Raw genomic sequence first — 25,690 nt, forward strand, 5'->3', positions numbered from 1 at the left:
TTTTTTTAATTAATTATATGATTTTCAAGTATATTATACACGCTTCGATGCATTTATATTTAATACGTCATCTAGTTCCCTCCGTTTCCTCCTAAACCAAACTGAAATCTAACTTTCAAAGCATTTTAGCAAATATTAATATATAAAAATATATTAATATATAATGTATAGCAAATATTAATATATAAAAATTTTACTTATATGACATCTATTAACAGAATTATGAACCGTACGTTCTTGTGGAACAGATTGTATTATATGTACAAGGAATGTACGGCTTTGCTGGAATATCTAAAAATTTATCAGGATATAGGTCTAAAAATCATTTTGTTAGATGTTCAAGCATAATGATAATACTGCAAAAAGTGTTGACATTCTAATAATCAGTTCAAGCATCTTAATTGCCTATAATTATTATTTTAATGATCCAACAGAATTACAACAAATATAAGCGTTACACAAAAATGAAAATAATTTTATAATAAAAAATTATATTTTTTTGCATCCCCACTATTTTATATTTTTCTTTTAAATGCATTATTTTGTAAGTAGCATTGATTATATGAATGATACTGCATTTTTTATCAATTTTACTCATGATTGCCTTGGAAACATTTTCGCTTTTCTCTTTTCTTTTTTATTTCTTTTTGTGCGTACAAATTCGAATATTCCTTCCTGTTTTACAATGAAGTAACCGTAATGGTTTACTCGTTGCGGGAGACAATAGCCTTGACTGGACGTTGATGGACTTTCCCTTCTGCTTGACACGTGTCAACCACCAGCGAAGGTCTAGACCTAATGATTTATGCTACAATTGTTCTCGTATTCTAAATACGATCTTGCTTTAATAAATGCTACCTATCCCTTGGTTTAATTTATGCCGTTATGTCAATGTAAAAAATTTTAATCGATTTTTTCCGCAAGGCGCATTGAACAAGTCTGTTTGAATTCAAATTCACTTAATTTTGTTAACGAAAATTGTAAAATGTATTACAAAATATTTTCTTCATAAACTCGGGGTACTGAGAGAGCTTATAAGAAAATTCTATATTTATATTTGCGGAAACATTGCTCACGTTTATAGTTCCTGCCAGCAATAGCAATCGGCGCCTGAAAGCCAATATAATAGTGTAGGCATAGACCAACCGTTAATTTTAGACACTCCAGTGCAACGACCGCATTACATAAGCGGAAACGTGCCAAAATAATGCGGCACGTTTCTCGAAATCGGTCACCGATGCGTCATACTTCTAAACAATATACAATCCAAACCATTTCAAATTATTTTTCTGTGACAAAACACAATTTTCTTAATGTATCACCATCGTTATATTATTTTGATATTGCTGTAACGTATCGATTTAATGAAACTTTAGAGAAAATATAGAATTCCTTTAATCAGTAGGACTTTGTGGATTGGCTCGTTTGGAATTCACAGTGAATCGCTTTACGCGATCGTTTCACGCACGCACACGACGGACGCAGCGGTGTCGCTTTGAAGAACGCCGCTGCGTACGATGACTCGTTGCGCACGTATATGCAGCTCTTACCCACGCGGAAGTCAAATTTTCTGATTGCTGATAAAGACCAATTTACGAGCTTGTCGGGATTCGAGGATCGATCTCCTCAGGCCACCACGTACGCGAAACGAATGTGGCGATTAATTTTTTTCAAGTGAAGTCTGTTTCGTAATGTTATTATTAAACAGTGAGGAACGTGCGTACAACTTTACATATTTTAATTTAAACCTACGTAAATTCGGAATAACTCAAAATTAACTTTCTTCTAAATTTGATGATTTATATAATTTGTAAAGATCAAATTTGTCACAGAAATTTCTTGCACATTAATGGACAAAATATATCGGTGTATATTAAAAAAAGATATTATTTAAAAGAGAGAGCATTTTATATTTTGAAATTGCCGATGGCGAATGCTGGAAGTCTGTAATTATTCTCTTCTCTTCTTTACAAAGTACAAACTAATAAGACACGATATCATATTTAATTTAATAATACCTTACGGTTACAGAGCGAAATAAAGCTTTGCGCGGCGCACCTTCTCCGTTATTTCAGCATTCTAGTATTGTAATATCTCGGTGTGTCTCAGAGTAATTGCATACAATACAATATGAGTCGAGTGCGAGCAAGGTTGTAATACGTTTAATTAAAGTCCATTCTGACATTATTACGTTACAATCGATTGACGCGAAAGCGATATCGGTGCGAAGTAAATTGACGCGTTTGCTGGAAACGCGCGGGCATCTCTCGCGTGCGGCAGAATATTTGCGATTATATCGTTGAGATTGCTTTAACTCGTCGTGATTTTCTCACCCGGAGAAAATAACTCGATCTTCGTAATCTCTATACGCGCCGCACTGACAAATTATCCGGAGTCAAGAGGGAGCGTGTTAAAGATCGCGAGTGCTTTCTAACTCGCGTGCAATGCCCATCGGTGCACCCTCGCGCTCTCGACCTTTCGAAAGATTATTATTATAACAGTGTACGGCAAAAAGTACAGTTTTTAACGTCAAATTGATTTTGCATTAACGGGCGAAATGTCACGATTGTAAATCTTCGGCAAATACGTGCCGCGTTACAAATAGCCGGATATGAAGCGCCATATATCATTTCATCGCAAGAAATTATGCATGGCCCGTCCCGGTGTATATCGCGAAATGTTACCCGCCATTCGAAAGATTTTATATTCCATGCATGCATAATGAAATGCACTTTTGTAGTATTATAATGAATTCATATAAATTTCTGTGAACCAAGTTCTGTGAAAAGAGACATAAAGTGTTGAAGTCGCAATGTCCTTTATTAAATATCTCTTTTACTATTAATTAAAATTTTTTGTTAATATGACATCTTTAAATATCCCATCGTAAAAAAATTGCGAAATGTAAAATATTTTGAAATTATCCTTTGAAATATTTTAACAGTTTTCTTTGGAGATTAATTAAGAAAACACAAAAATATTGAGATTACAATAATTTTCGAGTTGCAAATATTATAAATTCTTTGAGCTAAAAGATGGCTAATGATATCATAAAATTTATATGTACACGTATATTAATTTATTATTAAAAAATTTGGTTAGTAAAAATTATTATTCTACTCTTAAAAATTATTAAATATAATAATAAATTTGACTTCTTTGTTTTATTAAACTCACAATTTCTCGGGATATATAAAGATTTAGAAAAGTAATAATGATTACATATTAATGTAAACACATATAATATCAAACATATTAATTTATAAATATTTTTAAATTTAAATGAATATTTTCAAATATTTTTGCAATTAACAAACGTAAATAGTACTTTTCAAATAAACGGCATATATAACGTATCAGTTGATAAACCGCAAAATTCATCGAAATTAATACAAAATGGACCAAGATGGAATATTCGGCGTATATTTATTGTATAAATACGTTAAATGTTTCAAAGTAAATTGATTAGCGTACACGGCCTCGTGTTTGTTGTTATATACTGTGTGTTTACACGAAATTGCCACGCTATCATTCGCGCGGCTAAACTCGAACGGTGCGAGTGGCTCCATATGCGCTCGCATTATCTTTTGATCATTTCCTACGAACAGTCATTAATTATAGCTTGCACAATTAATTTACTCTGCGATTAACAATTCATGATCATGCGAAGGTGACAATCATTATCGATTATTTGTTATTGTTGTTACAGCAATTACCTCGCATTATTACTTAATTTGATCTCGCAAATAATGGCTTGCAAGAAAATCAGGGTTAATTACCAAAGCAGTTTTTTTCACTTCACAGTTAATTAGCAATTAAAACAATTTTTCGCTTGATTTACTCATATAAAGTAGAAATCACGAGAGTCAAGCGATAGAGAGGATATATAGGAATTATAAATCATACGTATGGACAACAATTAATTCTTTAATAATACTTGAATCCGAATGTATATTGCATCGCGTTTCAAATTTTTCGTCGATGTAAGTGTATTTAGCGAAACAATTTCGATTTGCAAACGCGGAATAAATATACACGAATGGCCGAGGCTCATCGGAGATTACCGGACAATGTGAAGAACGTACACGTTAATAGCTCGTATATCGAAGTTTACTTGAAATCTAAAAGAACAAAACGAAACTTCATCTGAATTACCTTTGGAAAGTTGTAAATATGTATTTCGCGACGTAGCCACGAGTCGGCTGGCACGTAACCTTGGAGATTCTTTGATTATACACACCGGCGCGTTGTGTACAATGGCGCGTTGCGTCGCGTCGCGGCGTCGTCGCGCTATCATTCGCGAAGCAGATAAGCGGCAACGCGAGCCGCTCTGCATATCATCGAACTCGTCGTACATACCATCGAAACGCGATCTTTCTTTTCTATACCGTGCGGTTATCAATTTGTATAACTTTCCTCGATTCTCACGATTGCGATAAACGATTTGCCAGCGCAAATCGACGGGACGCGGTCGGTCAACTTGCGCGAATCACGAATGTATAATAGATGCGTCCAGAAGTGCAACTTTCGAGTAGTTGCACCCATTCTCGAATCTTTCGATTATCGCACGAGCGAGACGAATCGATCGTATCGATCCCGTGTCGAGCGGCATTAGTCGGCCGTCGTCGGTGACTGGCGTCGTGACGCGTGTTTAATTGGTATAAGCGTAATTGATCCCTCGCTTTAATAATCGTTGAGTTCGAGGTACGTACGTCGGATATATGTATCTGTTACAATCCGGTCGCCGTTCGAGTTTCGTCCCCTTTGCGCTACTTCGTTGTATGTACATATGTATGTAAATACATCGGGTATATCGTGTACTCCGCGCTCCGCGCGTCCGCTCGTCCCGTCGTTCCTTTTTCTCTCGCTTATTCCCTCGTTAGTTTTCCGTCGCAATGAGATACGTGACGCGTGTGATTCACGTCGGAAGTGCTATTACCGTAAGTGTATCGCGCGATCATCGTAATCTAATTGTTACAGCGCGCGCGCGGGATCGTATATGTATATAGTAACCGTGTTTTTGCGAGTGAGTTTTGTGCGGGGTGCGTCGAAGGAATCCTAACCTAATCTGAGAGGAGGAAGAGGCCTGGGAGGCATCGGGCTTCAACGGAGCAGCCTTGAAGTGAGTAATTTATTATCTTACTTGTTGCTCGCAAAATAGTTTGGCACGCAATAATAATCTTTTGACATAATATATTGAATGCTTATATAATTCGTATATATTCGTATTTTCTAGTATACGGACAACTTTGCTGCTGCATATCGGTATTGGTGAGTCAGATTATTTTTCATCTTCTTATTCGGATAAATCTGTGAAAAATTGATGTTAAATATTAGGTATAAATATATGTAAAAAATATATACGTCAAATTAATAGCGTAAGATATATAATATATAAATATTATAATATTTAATCCTGAAATAATCGTAACGGAGTAATTTATTATTTTACTTGTTGCTCGCAAAATATATATTTGGCACGCAATAATAATTTTTTGACATAATATATTGAATGTTTATAATTCGTATATATCCATATTTTCTAGAATACGGACAACTCTGCTTGCTGCATATCGGTATTGGTGAGTTAGATTATTTTTCATTCTCTTATTCGAATAAATCTGTGAAAAATTGATGTCAAGTATTATGGTATAAATATATTAAAAAAATATATACATCAAATTAAAAGCGTAAGATGTATAACATATAATTATAATATTTAATCCTGAAATAATCGATTTATTTTAAATACGAAGAAGCATAAAAAAACTTATAAAATCATATTAACTCATAGAGTTAATTATTATCGACGTGTTAGTTTATGAATCAAAGACGCTTTAATGCCTTGTTCAATAGAATTTATTGGTTAGATGAGTAATGAGCAATAAGAAAATATAAAGTAGAAAGTAAAATAAACTGTAATAAATATAAAATGCTGATATTCGTGGAACACAAAACTTTTATTCAATTTTATTTATTTTTATTTTTTTTGGTACTTGTATCTATCAAGAAGAAAATAAAGATTAAAGTTGATGATTGCGTTTTTTGTTTCAGATAAAAATAAATTATTATTTCTATAAGATGCGATAACAAGAAAATTGTTAATACTTAATTGAAGTATGGTACTTTATTATTTCTTTTTTGCTTTTTCCGAATATTTCTTAAATGAAACTCAAATGAAACGAGATTTACGTTTGGCTTCCTATTTATTTCAGGAATAAATATTTGTGAAAAAATAACACTTGAAAATTTTGTTAATATAAATATAAATAAATCGTAAATAAATGAATAGGAAACTTTGCAGTGTCACATTACGTATGTCAATTAATTCTGAGCGTCAATGGTTATTTTTTATTCTTATAATACACGACAATTTATTCTATTCTCTTTGACAACCTATTTCTAATTTCTATTAATAATTTGATTTGACGTCAGTACGCGGTGTATAATGCGACGCGTAAATTCACGCTCATTCCAGGCAGGAAGAATCGGTCTCGCCAATTGACGGTAATTAATCTCACGCGATTGTGCAGCGTATATGTCATCGACAGACACGTACTTCACAAGTTAAAACGAAATCGACACGCCTGACGCTCGATAACGAACGAGTACCGCGCGCTGAAGAGAGATCGTGTTAAAAGGTGGATGTTTGTTGACACAGGCGCACCCAGACCCTAAAAAGGGCGCGTGAGAATATCGGTTGATGTTTAAATAGCCCTCCCCGAAAACGGAGAAACGTTAAAATGATTAAGGGTTGTTTTTCAAGCCGCTCCGAATATTATGTATCACAGTCACGAGTTGTAACTGACAACTTCCTTTCCGGTCGTGAAAACAACGTGTGACGTCATGATCATCATGGGTGGTACTGAAAATTACTGCGTGTATTCTTTAATTTCTTATTTATTAATTATTATTTGTTATCGAAAGAAAGAAATAATTAGCCGAATATTGGAAGTTATGTAAAAACATATGTAGAAATTATATAAAGATATATTATATAAAAATATACGTAATTATAAATAATTAATCAGACTGATTAACTAGTTAGACAATGTTTTTGAGAGTTATAGAAATGTTTTTGTCATTTTTACTAAATTCCTCGTATTGATCGTTAATCTTCGACAATGTGGGAAACATCGAAATGACAAACCTCGATAAGATATTATGGTGATTGCACAAAGCGGTATTTGTAAAACGCATTTAACAAAAATGGGCTTGGCGGCCGAAGGGCTAGAAACGATTTGTGAATCAGTCTAACAATAGACTGATTGAGTTTGATAGTCGATACGTTGAATGTCTCTCGCCTAGTGTATATATGTATAACGAGCTCGCCGACAAAGTGCCAACTAATCCCCCGCAATAAGATCGCGGCAGATGCAAGTATCAGCTGCATCGCTAGCGGCGGTCGACACTACATTTTGTAATAAGACATTTCTAGAAACAGGGTTTTCCGTAATTTCGATCGTAACCACATGCGATTTGAATATTTTTCATTCGACATGCAGATTGTATTATACGTTATAGGTAAATTATTGTTTGGATTAATATTATTTCCACTTAACGTTACGTAACATCTTGAGATTTCGAGATTCTCAAGTTAAGATACGGCGATGAATTTTACCGGAAATTCGTCGAGAGAACCATGTTACCTTACCGTATCGTATCGAAAATCATGTTTTAGCCTCGGGCTCGACAAGAAATCATTATGTATTTCCCATGGCTTTATGTTCCGCACACATCGCGTATTTCCATCCTCCCTCGGGATAACGTACGAGCCGGCGCGGCTCGTATTGGCGGGAATCGATCTTGGGTGCGATTTACTCTTTCGGTTTTACAAGTCAATTCAGACTCGTTCGTGGTACATTAAATCCGCCCCTGTGTGCCGCGGTTCTTTCCGGTAGCCGTCATTTCACACGGCATGCTTCGTGAAGCCCACGCCGTTACGGTGGCGAGCCGATCGGTGGCGGGCTGCAAGCTGCACTTAAGCTCGAGATAAGGGACCCGCCCGCTGGGCGGTTTTGCGGTTAAATCGGCAGGAAGGGTCCGCTGCAAGGCACGGTAACTGCAAGTGACCATCTCGTAACTTGTACTGTCCGTTGCAACCTCGGAGGCATTTTCCGTAATAACGTGTCTATAAGACTTTGACTATTATGGCGTTCGATGTAAAAAAAAAGATAATAATTTTATTTATTATAATCGAAAATCAATATAATAACGACATGAAAATTCAAAAGAATTTTGCGAGTTCTAAATTCTAAACAGTGTTTTAAGAACTCAGGATATATTTTAAATATATTTTCGTCATTCTTCAGATATCGTGTGTTATTCTGAGTGATTTCCCGTGTCGATGTTAAAATAACGTATACAGTTAGGATAATACATATTAGTTAAAAGAATATAAATTTTGCATAAAGTTAGTTGTCGATCGAGTGCTTATTATATCATACACAGCACGCATATTACATGCAATTTCTAGATTCACACGAGGCACGTTGTTGTTTTCCGTCATTTTGCTATTGCTAGCTAATGCAGCGACCATAAGATCTTGACATGAGATGGATATCGTATCCCTATAATGCATGGGTTGGTTGGCTGTACCGCTGAATTCTGCATCGCGCACGAACTGTCTTTTGCATATAAGGTTATCGCGGAAGACCCAAGGATCCGGCACGAGGTGCGAATTTTTTCCACGTGGCGAGCGTATATCGGAATCACGACGATATTCTCTCGAAATGAACAAAAAAATGTTGCAACGATCAACTTTGCAATAATAGCTCGTAATAATTTTTATCTTGTTCTGCACTATTGTACTTGTATTTGGCTGCAATAATTTTATCGAGAGAGTTTTTTTGCTATGGCAATCTATATTATATTTTTTACGCTTCGTGAGCATATATTAGCATAATCTGGATAAAAAATCATTATTTATCATAGTCGCGATAATATTTTACCATTCCATTGTTCGATCACGAAGCGTTAAATAAATTTAATCACGTATACCGAAGGCTTTGGAATTTCCTTTCCCTCGTGAGTAAACAGTCCGTCGCAACGTAAACACGTCCGGCCGCGCCGATGAATGAACCGGTCGGCAGGATTTCTTGCTTTAAAATTCATCCTGGCCGCGCGCCAGACAATTCATGCATATTCACGTGACTCGCGCGACCAGCGAGGATGGATGCGGCTGGAGAGGAAGGGCGGGTCGAGGGGGATACGGGGCGGCAGGAAGGGCCAAATAAAAAGAGGAACGCGTCGATAATCGAGATCGGACGTGGTGAAGTGGCCGCGCGTATGAGGCCAGGATCCGTGATTTCAATTTTAAATGCAAGCCCGCGAATCGCTCGTGCGAGAGAGTAGAATGCGAGGGTGGGATGAAAGTTCCAGCCATTGTGCTCATACGTATGCGCATTTCTATAGGTATACCGTCCCCCTCGGTACCCTCGAGCCGGGGTCTTAGTCGGCCCCGCCGCGATGCTGCGAGTCTAGTCATCGTGAAAATGCAACGAGATGCACACGCGATAGCGGCGACTCTCTCTTGTAGATCGAGATGATAAGTTCCAGGGGGGAGATCGCGTGGGGAAAATTGGTTTGCGTTTCGATTCATGCAATTTACGTTACATGATCCGTGTATTTTGAAGGTTTATTCCTTGGTTTATTCCGAACGCGAATCGATTTTTGAAGACCTATTGCAATATATGTAGATCGTGTCGATTTGTCTTCGTACCTCATATAAATTCATAGCTTCAATGCTGTGTGTCTTACATTATTTTCGCAGTAAACATGGGAGATATATATAACGTATATTTAACAAAATGGAAATCGATTAATATTATGCCAGTACTAAAGTTATCGTGTTTCTTGTTTAAATTTATAATGCCTCAAAATTTAAACGAATGTCACCACAAAATTAATTCATCATTTATTATACGAAGCGCGATTAAATAAAAAGCACAACGTTCCGCTGTAAACGTTATGACCACGCAATTGGCGAACACAAATTCGCCGACAACGTATCAATTACCGCTGCTTTCTTTCACCGTTCAATCATGCGTCACGTAGGAAGGGGGGAGGGGGGTCAACAACGTTCCGATGCGCAGATGAACCTCGATTAAACGAATTAAAAGCCTGCTCGTGCTGAACACGGTAATTGGCTGTAGACGATTACGAGATAAGTCGCGCCAATTTCGGCAGCAACACAGCGGAATCGTTTAAATCGCCGGCTCGCCGTCGTTGAATCGGCCCACATGCCGCATTATCCCCCGCCGGCCCCTTTTCCGCCAATCAGTGCTCGTTAAATTGCAAATTAATGCAGAGACGAGGCCGCCGTCGAAAAATTGCAACGCGCGAATTTCACTCGAGTTTACCGGTACTCATCACGACTGTCGCCCATTCCGCACACAGGTCTTTGCTTACCTTATAATTGGATAATAGCCCCGTAACTGTAATTACATAAATCGACAATATGAGGATTGTCCGAAAAACCGAAAGCCTGCGTGAACGTTATTGCGTCGTTCAGAGTCTTTTCGATAACATCACTGTAAATGTTAATTCTATTATCAATATATCAATTAAAAAATAAATACTTCAAAAGATACATTTTATTTTTATTGGTATATATACAAAAAGAAATACAATTGATGGCTATGTACATATATATATGTAGGTTTAAATCTGTTTAAATATGTATTAATATGTATAATATGTTTAAATATATGTATTAATAGTTGATTATAATCAACTAAACATCAACTGAATATTACAATAAGTATAATAACTTATTTATAATAGTCAGTCAATTATTCTTATAGCGTACTGATCATTGGATTAGCCTGTTAATTGATTGGATGAGGTAATATAATGCATTTTAAATTTAATTAGCTTTATCTTATACGGCTAGGTTCTAAAACGAAGAGTTGACTGTTCGTAGTTTTTTGTGCGTCCTGACGTCGCCGTTTGATTCTTCTGGCCACGATTGGCATAAACAAACTTGGATCGTGTTCGATATCGTTTCCGCCTTGGATAAGTCGAACTATAATACTCGCCACATATCCAACTGTCAGCGTAATCGTGAGTCCAATAGGGTTGTACCATAAATAGGAGATGCGATACAAATAAAAGTACGATGATTGATCTGGTTGTACGGTACTGTAAAAAAAAAGAAGTAATGTGTGATTAGTGAAAAATAAATAAATCATAATTTTAAATATTATTCGATGGATGTTTAAAAACGACAAACAAAAATCTTCTTTTTTATAACATCTTGCACACTTTCTCTCTACTTTCTCCTCTTTACTGATTTGTAACATAAAATGACTAATTAGAAAAATATCTCTCTTCTTAAAATAAAAACATTACTCGTACTTGAATTACGCGTACGCATAAATGCACTTATTATTGTCCGCTATCCTCGAAATTATTTCAATTAAATCAGATTACCGTCCATATTTTACGCTTTTTCGCAGGCGGCCTTTCAATTTCTTGCCACATTGAAAATGGACCGGTCAATTTAAACGAATTCCCGCCGACAAAGAGAAAGCTATAATATATCTAATCCCGCTAATAACGGCGCGGCGTGGATTCCGCGAGACAACCGTAATTTCAGTTTATTAACGGTGCAATTAGCGTTATATTTACCATCGTGGGAATGCCAAATAGCAAGCTTTATCGTCCATGAGAAAGCGACAAGCGTGAAAGAAATCAGGAAGCCGGCGTTTAACTCGCGACTAATTACAGCGGGACGAGATATCTCCGCGCGCATAGCAACATTGACGCTCCGCGAATTTCGAAGAGTCGCGATAAGACGATTTACAGCGCGCCGATAATTCATATTCTAATCGTCGCGCGATACGCGCCATGCGCGCCGTCGGGCCGTTCTTTCTCCCCTATCGGTTTCCCTAAGATAAATTTATGCTCATTCGATTCGGTCTGCAACGAGCGAGATAAATGGCTGGCAATTGTAAATACGTATTGCATTTATTGCCGATATGCTGTAATGCCAATGATCATCGCGCGACGCCCGAGGTAAAACTTTTGATATAATTAAAGGAAAAATATTTCATCGTGAATGTTTAAAGTATACAATTTTTGTCGATTTTTTCAGTGTACTTGTAAATACAATATATTAAATAAATATATAGCTAAGTAAACAGAGAAATCTATATTAATCGCGTTTGTAGAATTAATTAATATTTGTGCGTTTTGGATTTTCAGAGACATTTGTAACATGATTTTTTTGGCAAATTATTTTTCTCCTACTATTTGGAAAAGCGAATTTTTATACTGTTTGATATTTTTCTGATCGCTAATTTTTAACCAATGTAGAAAACATTATACATATATAAATAATGCAAGTAATATAAATTCAAAACCTTTTTAAATATTTTTCAAAGCGCTTATTTTTAAGTATTACTTAAATACATTTTTTAATACACTGTGATAACAGAAAAGCATAACACGCAGCTTCAATATTTGCAAAGTTTAGGCGATACAATTGAATGTTGATTTTATTATATTTTCTGAGAATATTTACCTGTTAAAATTCATTTGTTGAGCGAGCATTAATGCTGTAGAATTCGCGCAACCTTCGATCGACACCGGTAACTGCGGAATTGGTGGTTTAGGTTGCCCGAAAGTTGCCCACAAGCTAACGCTCAGCGCCGTAATCATGCCAATAATAGTTCCCACCTCGTTAGCTCTCTCGCTGATCATTCCGAGGGTAAAAATACCTAAAATCGGTCCGCCGATAGCTCCGTGAATGCTCATGGCAAAGGGGACTATCGAGCCCATTGTTTTCGCCATTATTGCCAAAAACATGCAAAAAACGCCATTTGAAACGGTAAGAGCCTTAGCTGTGAAGGTGGCCTTTTCGTCAGAAAACTCTATTCCAAATTTTCGATGTAGTGGCTTCACATAATCCTCGAGCGCTACCGCGGCTAACGAATTCATCATAGCGGAGATCGTACTTAGGCTGGCGCTAAAGACACCGGAAACAATGAGACCGACCAATCCGGGTGGTAAGTTCATCACGCTGAAGTAAGGCAATAATTTGTCGTATGTCGAAATTTTTCCGGAGGCTACGGGATCGCAATCTTTGTAGACCGCAAAAAGTGCCACTCCGACGAAGCATGTTAAAAAGCCTATCAATAAGATGAACGGACCACACAGAAACAGCGCATGCGTGGCCACTTTTACGTTTCTGCGAAAATAAAAATAGATTGTCGCGTGTACAATTAGTGAGAACTTTAAACGAATATTCAATATAATAAAATAAGTAAGTAAATTAACTGTTTTTCGTTTTTTTAAATTACTGCTTATATTTTATTTTATTATATTGTGTATTTATATTTATTTAGTTAAAATTAAGTTATAGGTAACAAGCTTAAAATTTATATCTTTTATAACTACGATAACAGGTGATCTTTAGATTCTCTTTCTTTTTAAAGTAATTATGATGAATAAGATTTTATGCGTTATTAAAGCTTGAGGGAAAGGAAAAGAATACTACATAAACGCGTACTGCGAAGTATAAAATACTCATTGACGTACTTAACGGTCATTAAACGTTGAACTTGCACCTGATTCACCGCAATATAGGCTAGAGTTATCGATCCTCCTCCAAGCAAAAGACTCCACCATGTGTATTGCACAGTTGGATCTATATTCACTCTATAAAAAAGATTATTAATGCACCCCTATTATTTTATTTATTATTTATTATATTATCATATTCAACTTACTCTGAGAAATTTATACGATGTGCCTCTTGCGCGATATTCCAAATGCCAACGAGTCCTCCATCGATGTTCTGGGCGATAACGAAAACGATGATAGACAGAGCGACTAGCATAAGTAAACCCTGGAAGATGTCAGTGATCAAAACCGCTTTGATGCCACCCAATGTGGAATAGAAGGTACAGATTACAGCGAGTATCAAAATGCTCATAATACTAGACAAGCCTGTGGTAGCCTCGAGAGCTAACGAAGGAGCGTACAGCATCACTCCGGTCAATAACATTGTCTCGAAGAAATTAGCCGCGCTTACAAGCAATCGCAGGTACAACCCAAATCGCTTTTCTAGATACTAAGAAAAAGAGAAAAAAATTATATCATAAGCAGCTTACAAAGTATTATATTTAAAATGCATTTCTTATAACCATTTAGAAACAGAATTATTATTAAACATTGGTATAAAAAAGTTATTTTGAAATTTGATTCAAAATCTTTTGAATCAAATTTTGAATTTAATTTGAAAAAAATCTGATTTCTATTTTTAAATAATTTTATTAATTTTATCTTCTCCACTGTTGCTCTGTTTAAAATTTAATGTATTCGATTATATATATTTGTGCGATATTTAAAGATAGTACTAATCTCCGAAGAACATTGAAATGTTGCTTAGACTATAGTAAATGATATTTCTCTCGCAAATAATTTAATAATTACCTCATAAATGCTTACGACCTTCATCTCGAAGAAGACTGGTAGGTAAAAAAAGGTTATGATTGGTACGATGAAAATGCCGGTAGTATAGAATAATACAACGATTAGGCCGCGAATGTAAGCGTCCCCGCTCATTCCGAGCATGGTAATTCCTGATACATGGGAGGCCATCATGGCGATCGAGAGGGGTAAAATACCTAATGAATTGTCCGCAGTAAAGTACTCCTATTGACGATAATTGTTCGATTAATTAAACAGCACTCTTGTAAGGAAGCATCATTCATGACGCGTAATCCCAAGCAAAACAAAAAGTCATCAAAATGGCGTCAAAATGGTGCCAAAATGACTATTAAAAGTTACTTTTCGATCAGTCACGAGTCATCTTAATGTCATTTTGACGTTATCATGATTACCTGATGTTCTGCTTGGTATATTTCCATAAAAGAATTCTTTGTCGTTAGTACGAGATCAAATTAATCAATGTAAATTTCGATGCCATTCTATTTTTTAAGGATAAGTCTTCTTATCATAATTTAAGCCAACATATTAGCCAGCAATGTGATTTGTCTGAATATGTAACTCATTAATTAAAACATTCACGTTTTTAATTAAAATGCCAGTTTGAATTAATAGAGGCTTTAAGGGGTCTCACCACTCCCTTGATACCTAAGTTTAGGATTTTTTGTGAGTAAATAGATAACTTTATTTAAAAGCTGTTTAGAGAACATTGTTGTAAAAATAAAAAAATTTTTTTTTTATTTTTTATATATGTACAATAATGTCCTCTAAGCAGATTTTAAATAAAATTTATCCATTTATTCACAAAAAATGCTAAACTTAAGGTATCATTAAAATCTCAGGGGTGGTGAGACCTCTTAATAAAATTATAAATGTTGTCAGTAATTTTTAGAAAATTATAGTTGACAGGATAATTATTTATAAGTTTTTTTTCTTAAGAATCCATAGAAATAAAATGAGAAAGTACATGCTTTTTATTAATACGTCAGTTCAGATCAAACGTTCATTTCATGATTGCGATATAAATTTTGAATGCATACATCGCTCGACATTTAAAATTTATATGTTATCGATTAACACTTTTCGAGTTATCGAATTGAATTGTAGCAACTTAGTTAATTAACACGTCAAACATTTGGAAAATTGGCCGGGATTTAATTTATTATCGAGAGCCCGTAATTAACACGGATAGTAATATTTATCACAAAATGAGATCGATCGTATACGTAACGGTATAGATACGATTCGCGCGTGGATTATCGCGATCAGATTAGTTTAATGATGAATTGATCTGTCGTGTAGAAATTAATTTTTTTGTAAACTGACCGTTGCAGTACGTTGTCGACCACCGCTGAATCGATAGTAGAGTCCGATAAAGACAGAGATCGACATAACTCCGCCAATCACAAGATAGTCTTGCCATTGCAACCTGTTTATTTCGCTTTCATTAGCTATCTATAAATAAGGAGAAATTCTTTTTTATATTACAATTTATTGAGAAATCGATAGTAAAAGTTTTAAGTATATTTTCTTAACAATTTTATTTTAAAACATGTCTAGCTAACAATGCTAAAATAGCAGCGAAATTATTTTCGTAGATACTTTAAAATTTATAACGAAAATTATTTATAAACTTATTTTGTAAAATAATTGATAGATGTAAAACAGTTGAAGATCATTTTTATTTAATTATATAATTAGTACTTACGTCCATTTCTTGGTCCATTCTGTAAAATTTACACCACAAAATTTACTTCACAAAAATTTAACTTCACTTCGTGTTACTTAAATTTTAGAAATTTCCATCAAAATAAAAGATTTATGCAAAGAATAAAAGATTTTTCTACACTTTGAAGACACAAACAGCACAAAGATCCAAATGTTCATGAGTGTTCGACAAGGTCTTACTAACGAATGTATCCGTTTTCATTGCATGTTGCAAAACGCAACAGAAGTTCTTACGTAAAGAATTGCTCGGCATCTTTAGCGTTAAAGCACGCAAACCACGGATTTTTCATCGGTAAATTAGACTTCATAATAGACGTAGTAATATGCAATTTAATGTTAATTATTGGACAAATGAATGAAAAGTTTATCTACATAAATACCGAGAATATCAGTGAAAATGAAAATTAACTCGCGAAAAAATATATTTAGCTATGTTTATTGTAAAAAAATGTATATATATTATATATACATATAAATATATATAAAAGAAACTTTTTAGATCAACGGATTTACGAATGTTGCGATCGAGAGCTGTAATATTAGATACGGATATACCGGTTGAAATACATTGAATCCTGAGGAAAGATTAGATGGCGATCATTGGATAAGGCTCAACCTTAATTTAATGTGCCGTAGACGATATCGTTCAAGATGATTATCTTTACACGTTAGTTGCTACGATCGATCAATTCACTTAACAGCGATGAAAACGAAAAGAGACAGGTAGGAAATCCGAATCGATAGATACGTTTAATCCCGACGTTAATTAAATAACAAACATAATTAAATCTATCTAATGGTAAGGGATTATGTCTTCGCCAATATTATATATCGTATAGTATTTATATTTCTAACACACGCTAAGTGTGCTTAAATTTTTGTTTTGTACTGACTATGAACAGGTTTTCCGTGTGCATCTTCCGATCTTAAAATGCAATAATGTAGTTCACATTTTTAAAGACAAGATTTAAAAGATGTTAGATAACATAATAATATGGTGATAAAATAAGAAGTGATAGAAAACTTGTTTCTTATAGAAGACATACGAAAGCGGTGAGTGCGATTTCTATTACATCGACATAATAATTATCTATGTAATAATGTTTTGATCGTATCAATGATTTTTAATATTATAACACTTTATACTATTAACTTTAAGAACAAAGAATTGTTGCAAAAATGTACGAAGAATTGATGACTAATAATTGAATTGGGGACACTTTAGATTTTTTAAATTAAAGTTATTTTATTAAAGTTACCATATCAAATGTTAATATATTTTCATGAATGAAAGTTACATGATTGATGATTTGAAGAATTAAATATGTACGCGCGCGCATTCTTTTTTACAATATATACGTATACTTGTTTTATAATAATTTAAAACAAGAGAAAGAACGAGGAAGAATGTTAGTAAAAGTGCTAACGAAAATGGGAATCCATTATCATGTTCACTTTGGCGCGTATTTGATTACCTTGTTCGTATTTAATGTACTTTTTTCGATATATAATTAGTTCATACGCGGCACAATGATGGTTAATGACAATCCCCGCTGTTTAAGCGTCGACTAATTTCCTACATTGTTATTGGTCTGTCGACCGCGTTGTTTTACGGGAATAGCATTGCCGATAAAAGAGGGGAAAGGAACTGTGGACAAAAGAGGAACGGGACGGGAGAGAAAGAGAGGAGGCTAGAATGAGGGAGAAAAAGAGGAACTCGTAAGTGGTGAATTCCCGTCATTAAGTCGTTAGCCGGACGACAGCAGACTAACTGTCGGCTAACTGGCTGCTGAACTTGATCGACCAATCGTTGACCCCCACGGTCAATCGAAATTTACCGTGTGTTAACCACTCTTGTTCCACGTAATTCGTCGATATTATCCGGATGCGTAGACCGCTTTCGATAATTCGACGAGGGAAAGTATGGCGGTCGTGAGGCAGCTGAACGGTTCAATTTGAAGGTAGTACGAGGGGTTAATGTAAATTTTGTTCGCGAGTCAATTATTTGGAAAATCACGTGTGTTCCCTATTTCGATGTAAATTTGTTCGCGAGTCAATTACTTGGAAACCACGTGTATTCCCTATTTCGATCCGTAATTATTTTTTTGTCATTATTATTAAGAACTTGTAAAAAGATAGTGGCGAAGTACTAATTGATCTTGCTCTTGTTATACGCGATTACGAATTCTCAGAAGCGTTTGACATCAAGAGAGCTTTTTCACACTCATCGTGTATACTCTGGCATTAACGTCACCATTTCGATGCAGGTGTTAATTAACTTGACGTGCATTTAGCGAATCTCGCTGGCATTTTAAAGTTTGTGAAACGCATAAATCCAGAATTTCATTTCTCTTTCAGTGTATACGAGGCGTGATATTTTCGACCGTGCCATTAAATATATCTAATATATATGCATTAATCCTGTGCTGTCATCAGGATTTTAGTTTTAATCTCTGACAAACTGAAGTAGATTTCACCTTTTCTCGTGCAAAATTTTATCCCCTGGAATACATTCTTTTTAAATTAATTGAGATTATATTTAGATATCTATAATCTCTATTTTATAAATAAATAACGAATATCATATGACGCACTGCCATCCACTGTGCAGCTATAGAAGAAGTTTTAATGCATCCGAGCAGGTGTGAAAATTACCGTTATTTGATTCGCCTGAGAATGTAAGCCGATCTGATAACGCTCGCGTGCGAGCGAGCTGATTCCCATAATTAATTCCAATCATTAATTAATAACGCGATGGTTGATCCCCTGTCTCATGATTGTGGTATTCGACTCAATTCGTGCGTGATGCCACGCTTCGTCTACCGTGTTGATTTCGCGCTCTTAATTAATCCAATGTATTTAATACGAGGGGAACGTAATAATCACAAGGATTAATTCCAAGAGTCAATATCTTTGAACATTTTTAGGAAGGTTTTAGGAAGATTTTTAGGAAGATTTTAGGATTAAATGTGTATCTAATAAACAACGATAAGAAGCGATTTTTCATATAACAAAAAATGCAAGAATGAATTTCTTTTGTATAATATTATTCTCTTGATTATTCTTAAATTTATTCGCAGAAAAGACACTTTTATATCGAATTTCGCCGAGCCAACGTTAGTTGTTATGACACTTGGCATAATTGGACTTGTCTCATAAATTGCGATTCAGAATCACGTGATCTTATTTACAATATCTTTTTAATCTCTGTCCGTCGACGAAGCGTTTCTACTCACGTTTATTTAAATCATCTGAGCTCATCAGGTATCAAATTAATGCTATCCAACCGTCTTTTTCACGTCTATTTGAATCATTGTAAAACAAAAAAACGGTTCTCGTCACGTCTTGATCAATTTTTGGTCAGTACCCTTACAGAAATTTAATACTAGAAGGAAGTGATTAATTACTTATATTAAGTATTAAAATTACTGAACAATAGTATTTCTTTTAGACTTTACTCAAAAAATAAGTAATTTCAGTATCAAATTGGATCTCTGTAAGGATATTTGTCGCTTTTCTTAGTATTTTTCTTAGTGTTTAATCCGTTTCATTCGTTTATACTCTAAATATTATGTTAGGAAAGATAAGTCATGAGTTTTTCGTAGACTATTATATCTTGACTCATGTGAATAAATTGATACATATGAAATCACAGACGCGTGTACGTGCGGTTAGACTCAGATAAATTATTTTCTTAAAAGTCGTTTTATATTACGTATTACGGAAACATCTTATTATTGGCATTAATAACAAGCGTTTTGATGTAAAAGACGTGGAACTGCAGCTCATCAGAGTATTTTATATGCACATAAAAGTACATAAATATTGATGTCGCCAATATTTTAACAATATTGTTAAAATAAAAGATATAAATTTTAATGTTATTATTACTTTTTGGTGTGCCTTTGGTTTGCTAATTCATATGATTTATATTAATGAATTATATTAATTACGCATATATATATATATATATGTAACAGACACTTCGATGCGGGATATTATGTTTTTCTCACATTAATATATCGTGGCTGGGAAGATTTCGTGGATTAAGCCTAAAAAGTTTATATTAACAGCAACCGTTAGTCTTCATTAAGTCGCGCAAGTGTCAATTGGTTCCCTTGATATTATCGCATAGCTCGGCGTAACTCGAAGATGCGGGCATCGCTATATGAATTCCAGGGCAAGACAAAAAATTTATAGGTCTCTTCAGTGCGGCACGTAGTACGTTACCAAAGCTGTCAATTAAGTTGATTAACAAAGTCGTGCGCTCTTCACCAGTGGAGGCAGAAGAAATGCCGCGCGAAGGCCTTTTTTTTACCATGCAACGCACGTATCGCCGAACGGCAAACTTGCCGTGAAAAGTAGAATATGACAAGATCGCGTATTAAAATTCCTGCATGCGTCGCGGCGCCGGTTAACGCGACTAACGAACTGTAGCGAACGACGATTTTTCGACGGTGTACGCCGGAATCTGCCGTGATGTCTAGCTTAACGGATATTCGAAATCGATAAACTGCCAACGTTAAGCAAATTTGCATGTAATGCAGTTTGACGTTCTGCAACTGCGAAAATCGGAATCAGTGAAATTCGATAGCAATTTGAACGAGGGAAAATGTCCAATTTGTTAACATTGTATATTTTTGTATTCTTACGTACGTCTTTCGCGCGATACTTATTTAATCGATTACTTAACTGATATTAATTTTACTCGTTAGTGCCGATGTTATCAACTTAGAATTAGTGATTGCAAAGATTATCGAACGATCTTAATTATTGTGAAAATGAGATTAAATTATTATATGAGGATGTAATATAGAGATTTCAAATATTAAACATATTATGACGTGCTGTGTCAAAAAGATTGATACATGAAACGCTTGAATGCGTTTTTACGTATTACCACGGTTGTGCCATGTATTGCGACACGGAATATTCAGATCCGCGGTGCACCTGCGAGATAGAAACATTTCCGACCACTGCACCGGTGCGGCGCGGCGTCACGCAACAATCACGATGTCGGTTACGTCAAACGACATTCCCGGCAAATTCTTTCTGTTGCAATTTCGATGCCGCGTTCGATATATCGACCGACAATCACTCGCGATCAAGGCCGGTACGGGTGCGGTCATTAATTGTATTAAATTACATGGGTTGAAGGAAAAAGCGAGGCAAAGTATTCATGAAAGCTTTAATGCCATCTCCAGTGCACGTTCAGCGATCAAAAATTTAATTAATACATCTTTCTCTTTAACGCAGTTAATTAAATGGCTCATTTTATTCTACGAAAAAGAACAAAATGGATTTGTAAATCGCACGTCCATCGTAAAGTCCCTTTATGAATGCTGTTGCACCGGACGGCATTACTGCTTCCGATCGTGTACAGCAGCAATTGTTTGTTAATTGATTATCGAATAACGCCGACAGCATGTTAACAGATGTCAATACGGGCAAATAGATAAAATGCAAAATATAGATTAATCTAAATTATCAAATTCGGTAACAGGATTAACATTTTAATTTTTAATGGACTTTATTTATACAAGCAAATAGATAAAATGCAAATTAATACAGATAAAATACAGATTAATCTAAATTCGGTAACAGGATTAACATTTTAATTTTTAATGGATTTTATTTGAGAACAAAATTATAATTATAACGTTATTTTTAACCATTACTTAGAAAGCCAATTGATAAATTTGTTTAGAAATTTCTAGCAACATTTATTTATAACAATTTCACCATTGTTAAATATTGTATAAAAATTAACATAATACAACGTAAGTGTCACTCTCATAATTCACTCATATCCGCAATCTCTCATGTGACCCAGTCAATAATAAAGTAAGGGGCCCAACAATTACAAGCACACGCTAGATCGTGAAGTATGAGACGTCTAGGAAAACAAATTGCCGTCAGGCGGTCGACTGATAGAGCATCAATTTTCTTGCAAATTCTCGCGGCGATTACATATTTTCCAGGCACGCCTCGTTATACATCACTTTATCGTTGTGTCATGAACTCAAAGTGTTCAATGACTTGGTGGTCAAGCCGTTGTATTTCCGCCATAAATAAAGTAGCTGGATTTTGCACGCTTAATGCGGCACATTAATCTCGCATCCTCTCATTCTTGCTGCTGCGAAAAGGTCAGACATTAACATTATTATTTTCATTCATAATGGTGTAATTTGAAACAAAACATAGAAAGAAATATGATTTTTTCAGTGTTTTATTACACAGAGGAAAATGTTCTGTTTTGAAACACGTATAATATTTTATTCTTGATATTTTACGCAGAGTTGCAAGAAATTTTCATTTTGCAAAATATATCAAAACTCTTTGATATCATTTTACTGTTGGCCGGAATGTGTATAAAGAGGAAAAAGATTTATGGACGAACATTTATCATTCTTTGAACGTCACCGTTAAAGTTTACAGCTTCGGATTAATTTCTTTGCTATCGTTTTTATCCTCCATGCGGATGTTTCATCCTTGCGCCCGTGATCGATAATGCGGCACTGCGAGATCGCGAGACTCGGAGTCGCCTCTGTTTTCTTGACGACACGCGACCCGTCTGGCGACTGGCGATACATTCTCTGTCTAAAACCTCTCATGAGCTGTCTGAGGCTTAATTATCTACGCCAGCTCGCGGTAGGCTGCGTATGAGAGTCACGTGATAACGACAGGAAACGCGCCGGTACAAGAGAAATGCGCTCTCGAACGGTTCTCGACGGCGTCGCGTGACTTTTGAGAACGACAATCTCCCATCCAATTGCTGCTCCAGCAGACGTCGAAAATGGTATCTTCCTGATGACGTGTTATTAGAAAAATTCGCACGCGAGAATCATTTCAGGAATGTGATAGATTACGCGGATTGCGGTACCTCAATCAACGTCAAGGAAGAGTCATTTTTAATGGCACAATTTGATATAAATATCACAATGAACGCGCGCGGTTTACAATGGTTAAATCTGATTTTTCGACTTCAAGCAACGTGATTTTTTTTGTAAATATTATATTGTATGTTTGTAGATACCATAAGATAGTATAATAATAAACATTACGAAAATATTATCGTAGACTAGCCGCGTCCTATTTGGCGATTCAATTGGCTAATGGCGTGGCAAGACTCTCTATGCTTTTGAAATTTTGTTTTAGTCGCCGAAAGCAATTGAATTTTGAGCTTGTTTTGCGGGCTTGACAGCGCCGGTTGGCAATGGAAATGTACGACCTCGAATTCACCCGCGGCAGGGCCGATGACGACACCGACGATAGCCATATCTCCTTAATGGATCGGCTTAACAAGTCAAATTACATGTCCGCCGACCGCTGTTGACGTTACTTCTAAAAATGTATAGGGGGGAAATGTTGTTCTGCCAATCGGTATTGACTGACAGGGTGATTTACAAGCTGTACAACGTGCTGCCGATTTATCGTTGATACACGGTGAACTCGAGTCGCCATTGTATTTCTTTCAGCTTTTCTTTCCGTAACGCACTATTTATAGAAGGCTTGGAAATATAAGTCGTTTTTCATGCTGTCATTCATAATTGCCGACGTAATGCTCGAGAATTTATCAAGAAATAAATTACATTTTTAATTACGTTCTCCCCCGTTTACAATAGTAATTAAATTTGAAAATATATGATTGCCAATTATAAAATAACAAACATTCATTGATAAAACTAGCGCAAATAATAAAAACTTTACAATTTTGTAATAGTTATCCTTTCTTTATTTAGTTTATAAATGCGTTTAATATAAATTTTTACATTCTCTAACATCAAAGTTACATCAAAATTCAATTATATCCCTGTCCCGAAATGTACGATGATAACGCTCAAAATTGCCGGATATTGCATAATGGGAATGAGATGAGTCTTTTTATTCTCAATGAAAAGATGACAATCTGTCCTTGAACTTTAATATATCCTCTGAATAGGTTTGTGTATTTTTTAGCTTCATTTAGCACTGACCCACTTTGTATCTGTACCAATTAACGTTATTAACGCGTTTCTATCATCAGTTGAATAGTTACGAGGTCGGACTATGGCTATATTCTAATATATTCGCTGGGAAAGGAATCTTTTGCTGCTTCGTCACGGCGTAATAAAATTGTGTGCTTTAAATTGTCGGAAGATCGAAATCACTGTTGCACAATGCGGAATAAATATAAATTACAAATCTGCTCTATATTGAAGACACCGTGACAGCTACAGCTTTACATTGACCTATATTCTGGCGCCCGCAACCGGGCGCGAGTTTTATTGTAGCGTGTGCACTTCGCGGTTAATTAACTCGGTGTATAAATCCGGCACGTACGCAACAATTGCTCATTTCCATTTTTTACGGGCGTCGCTCGGCGCGCGCCGGAAGTGGCCGTTCCACATCGTGATGCCTCTCGCGCGCAGAGTAATCTGCGACGCTTCGTGAGATGAAAGACGTCGCGGGACGGTTGCGGTCGGCGGTGACGGGACGACGCGACGCGACGGGACGTCGCATATGGGACACTGAAATTATGCGGAACGCAAACGTTATGGCGTTGCGTAAACAGTGGCTAACTCGATGTAGGAAGGCACGTACGGTCGCTGACTTACAATCATGACGTACGGCGGTGCGTGTTGCGTTTGAATTGCCGGCTATAAATCCCACGGAGATAGCCAATTGGGACGAAGGTACACAGATCTAGGGCGATACAGATCTACGAGGGTGCTTGTGACCGTTAACATTGCGTCAGTTTCTAATGTTGAATTCAGAGAAGCGGTGGTCTGGTTCGAATTAATGCTGACGTGATCAGTGTCGAATAAATGGTCTCAGAAATATCTCAAATAAATAATCTCAAGAACGTATAATTCCGAGAATTAAGATTGACGTTTACTTTACGTTCAAATTCCCGTGTCCCAACGCAAACAAATAATTTGTAGTAAAAGAAGCTTAGATCTTTTGATTTTCTATTTGTTATTTATCAACATTATTAGCAACAATGTATGATAATTCAATTATATGTGTCAAAATAACAATAGCTACATTGTGGATTATATTTGCTACCACCAGTGTCTGTGTCTCTTACGACATCGCATTGTCGGTAGACTCACATTTCCTCCGGCGCATGCGGCGGTCATACGATAACGAGCTATGCAAAAGCAAATTCATGTAACGCACGAAACAATGGAAGTTCGTATCTATGAATCTGTACGTGCATATATATATAATACGTGTGTGTGCGTTTGCGCGTGTATGCGTAACGGTGCGCAACGATTCACCGATAGATGCGTAGCTTTGCCGAGAAGCCATTGGTATGTCTTCGATAATTCACAGAGGTCCACGTGAACGAACACGTATCCATACGCGTACACGTGAAAGGATTCCTCAATGGAGAACAGTGGCGAAACAGGAACAATGCTTCTATGAATCGAATGATTTCGCGACAGACTCAATCGTAGATCACAATCGGAGTATCTTCATACATGATCTTATGTAAATATTGTAGATAAAAAATTATTCTAAG

General features: G+C 35.9%; 2 protein-coding genes across 7 annotated transcripts in view; one reads left to right on the plus strand and one right to left on the minus strand.

Annotated features, from left to right (window-relative positions):
* Positions 1 to 25,690, plus strand: part of LOC105453348 (tensin-1) — a 173,683-nt gene that overhangs the window by 21,293 nt on the left and 126,700 nt on the right. The window lies entirely within an intron of this gene.
* On the minus strand, positions 10,682 to 16,366 carry LOC105453349 (putative sodium-dependent multivitamin transporter). The gene is made up of 7 exons (XM_011695226.1): positions 16,163 to 16,366; positions 15,781 to 15,909; positions 14,440 to 14,661; positions 13,734 to 14,077; positions 13,543 to 13,662; positions 12,527 to 13,192; positions 10,682 to 11,142 (listed from the first exon to the last, which is right to left on the minus strand). The coding sequence occupies exons 1-7, from the start codon at positions 16,178 to 16,180 to the stop codon at positions 10,878 to 10,880; spliced, it is 1,764 nt and encodes a 587-aa protein (XP_011693528.1). The 5' UTR covers positions 16,181 to 16,366; the 3' UTR covers positions 10,682 to 10,877.

This window comes from Wasmannia auropunctata, unplaced genomic scaffold (genome assembly GCF_000956235.1).
Source record: "Wasmannia auropunctata unplaced genomic scaffold, wasmannia.A_1.0 LD336000.1, whole genome shotgun sequence".
Taxonomy (NCBI): Eukaryota; Metazoa; Arthropoda; class Insecta; order Hymenoptera; family Formicidae; genus Wasmannia; species Wasmannia auropunctata.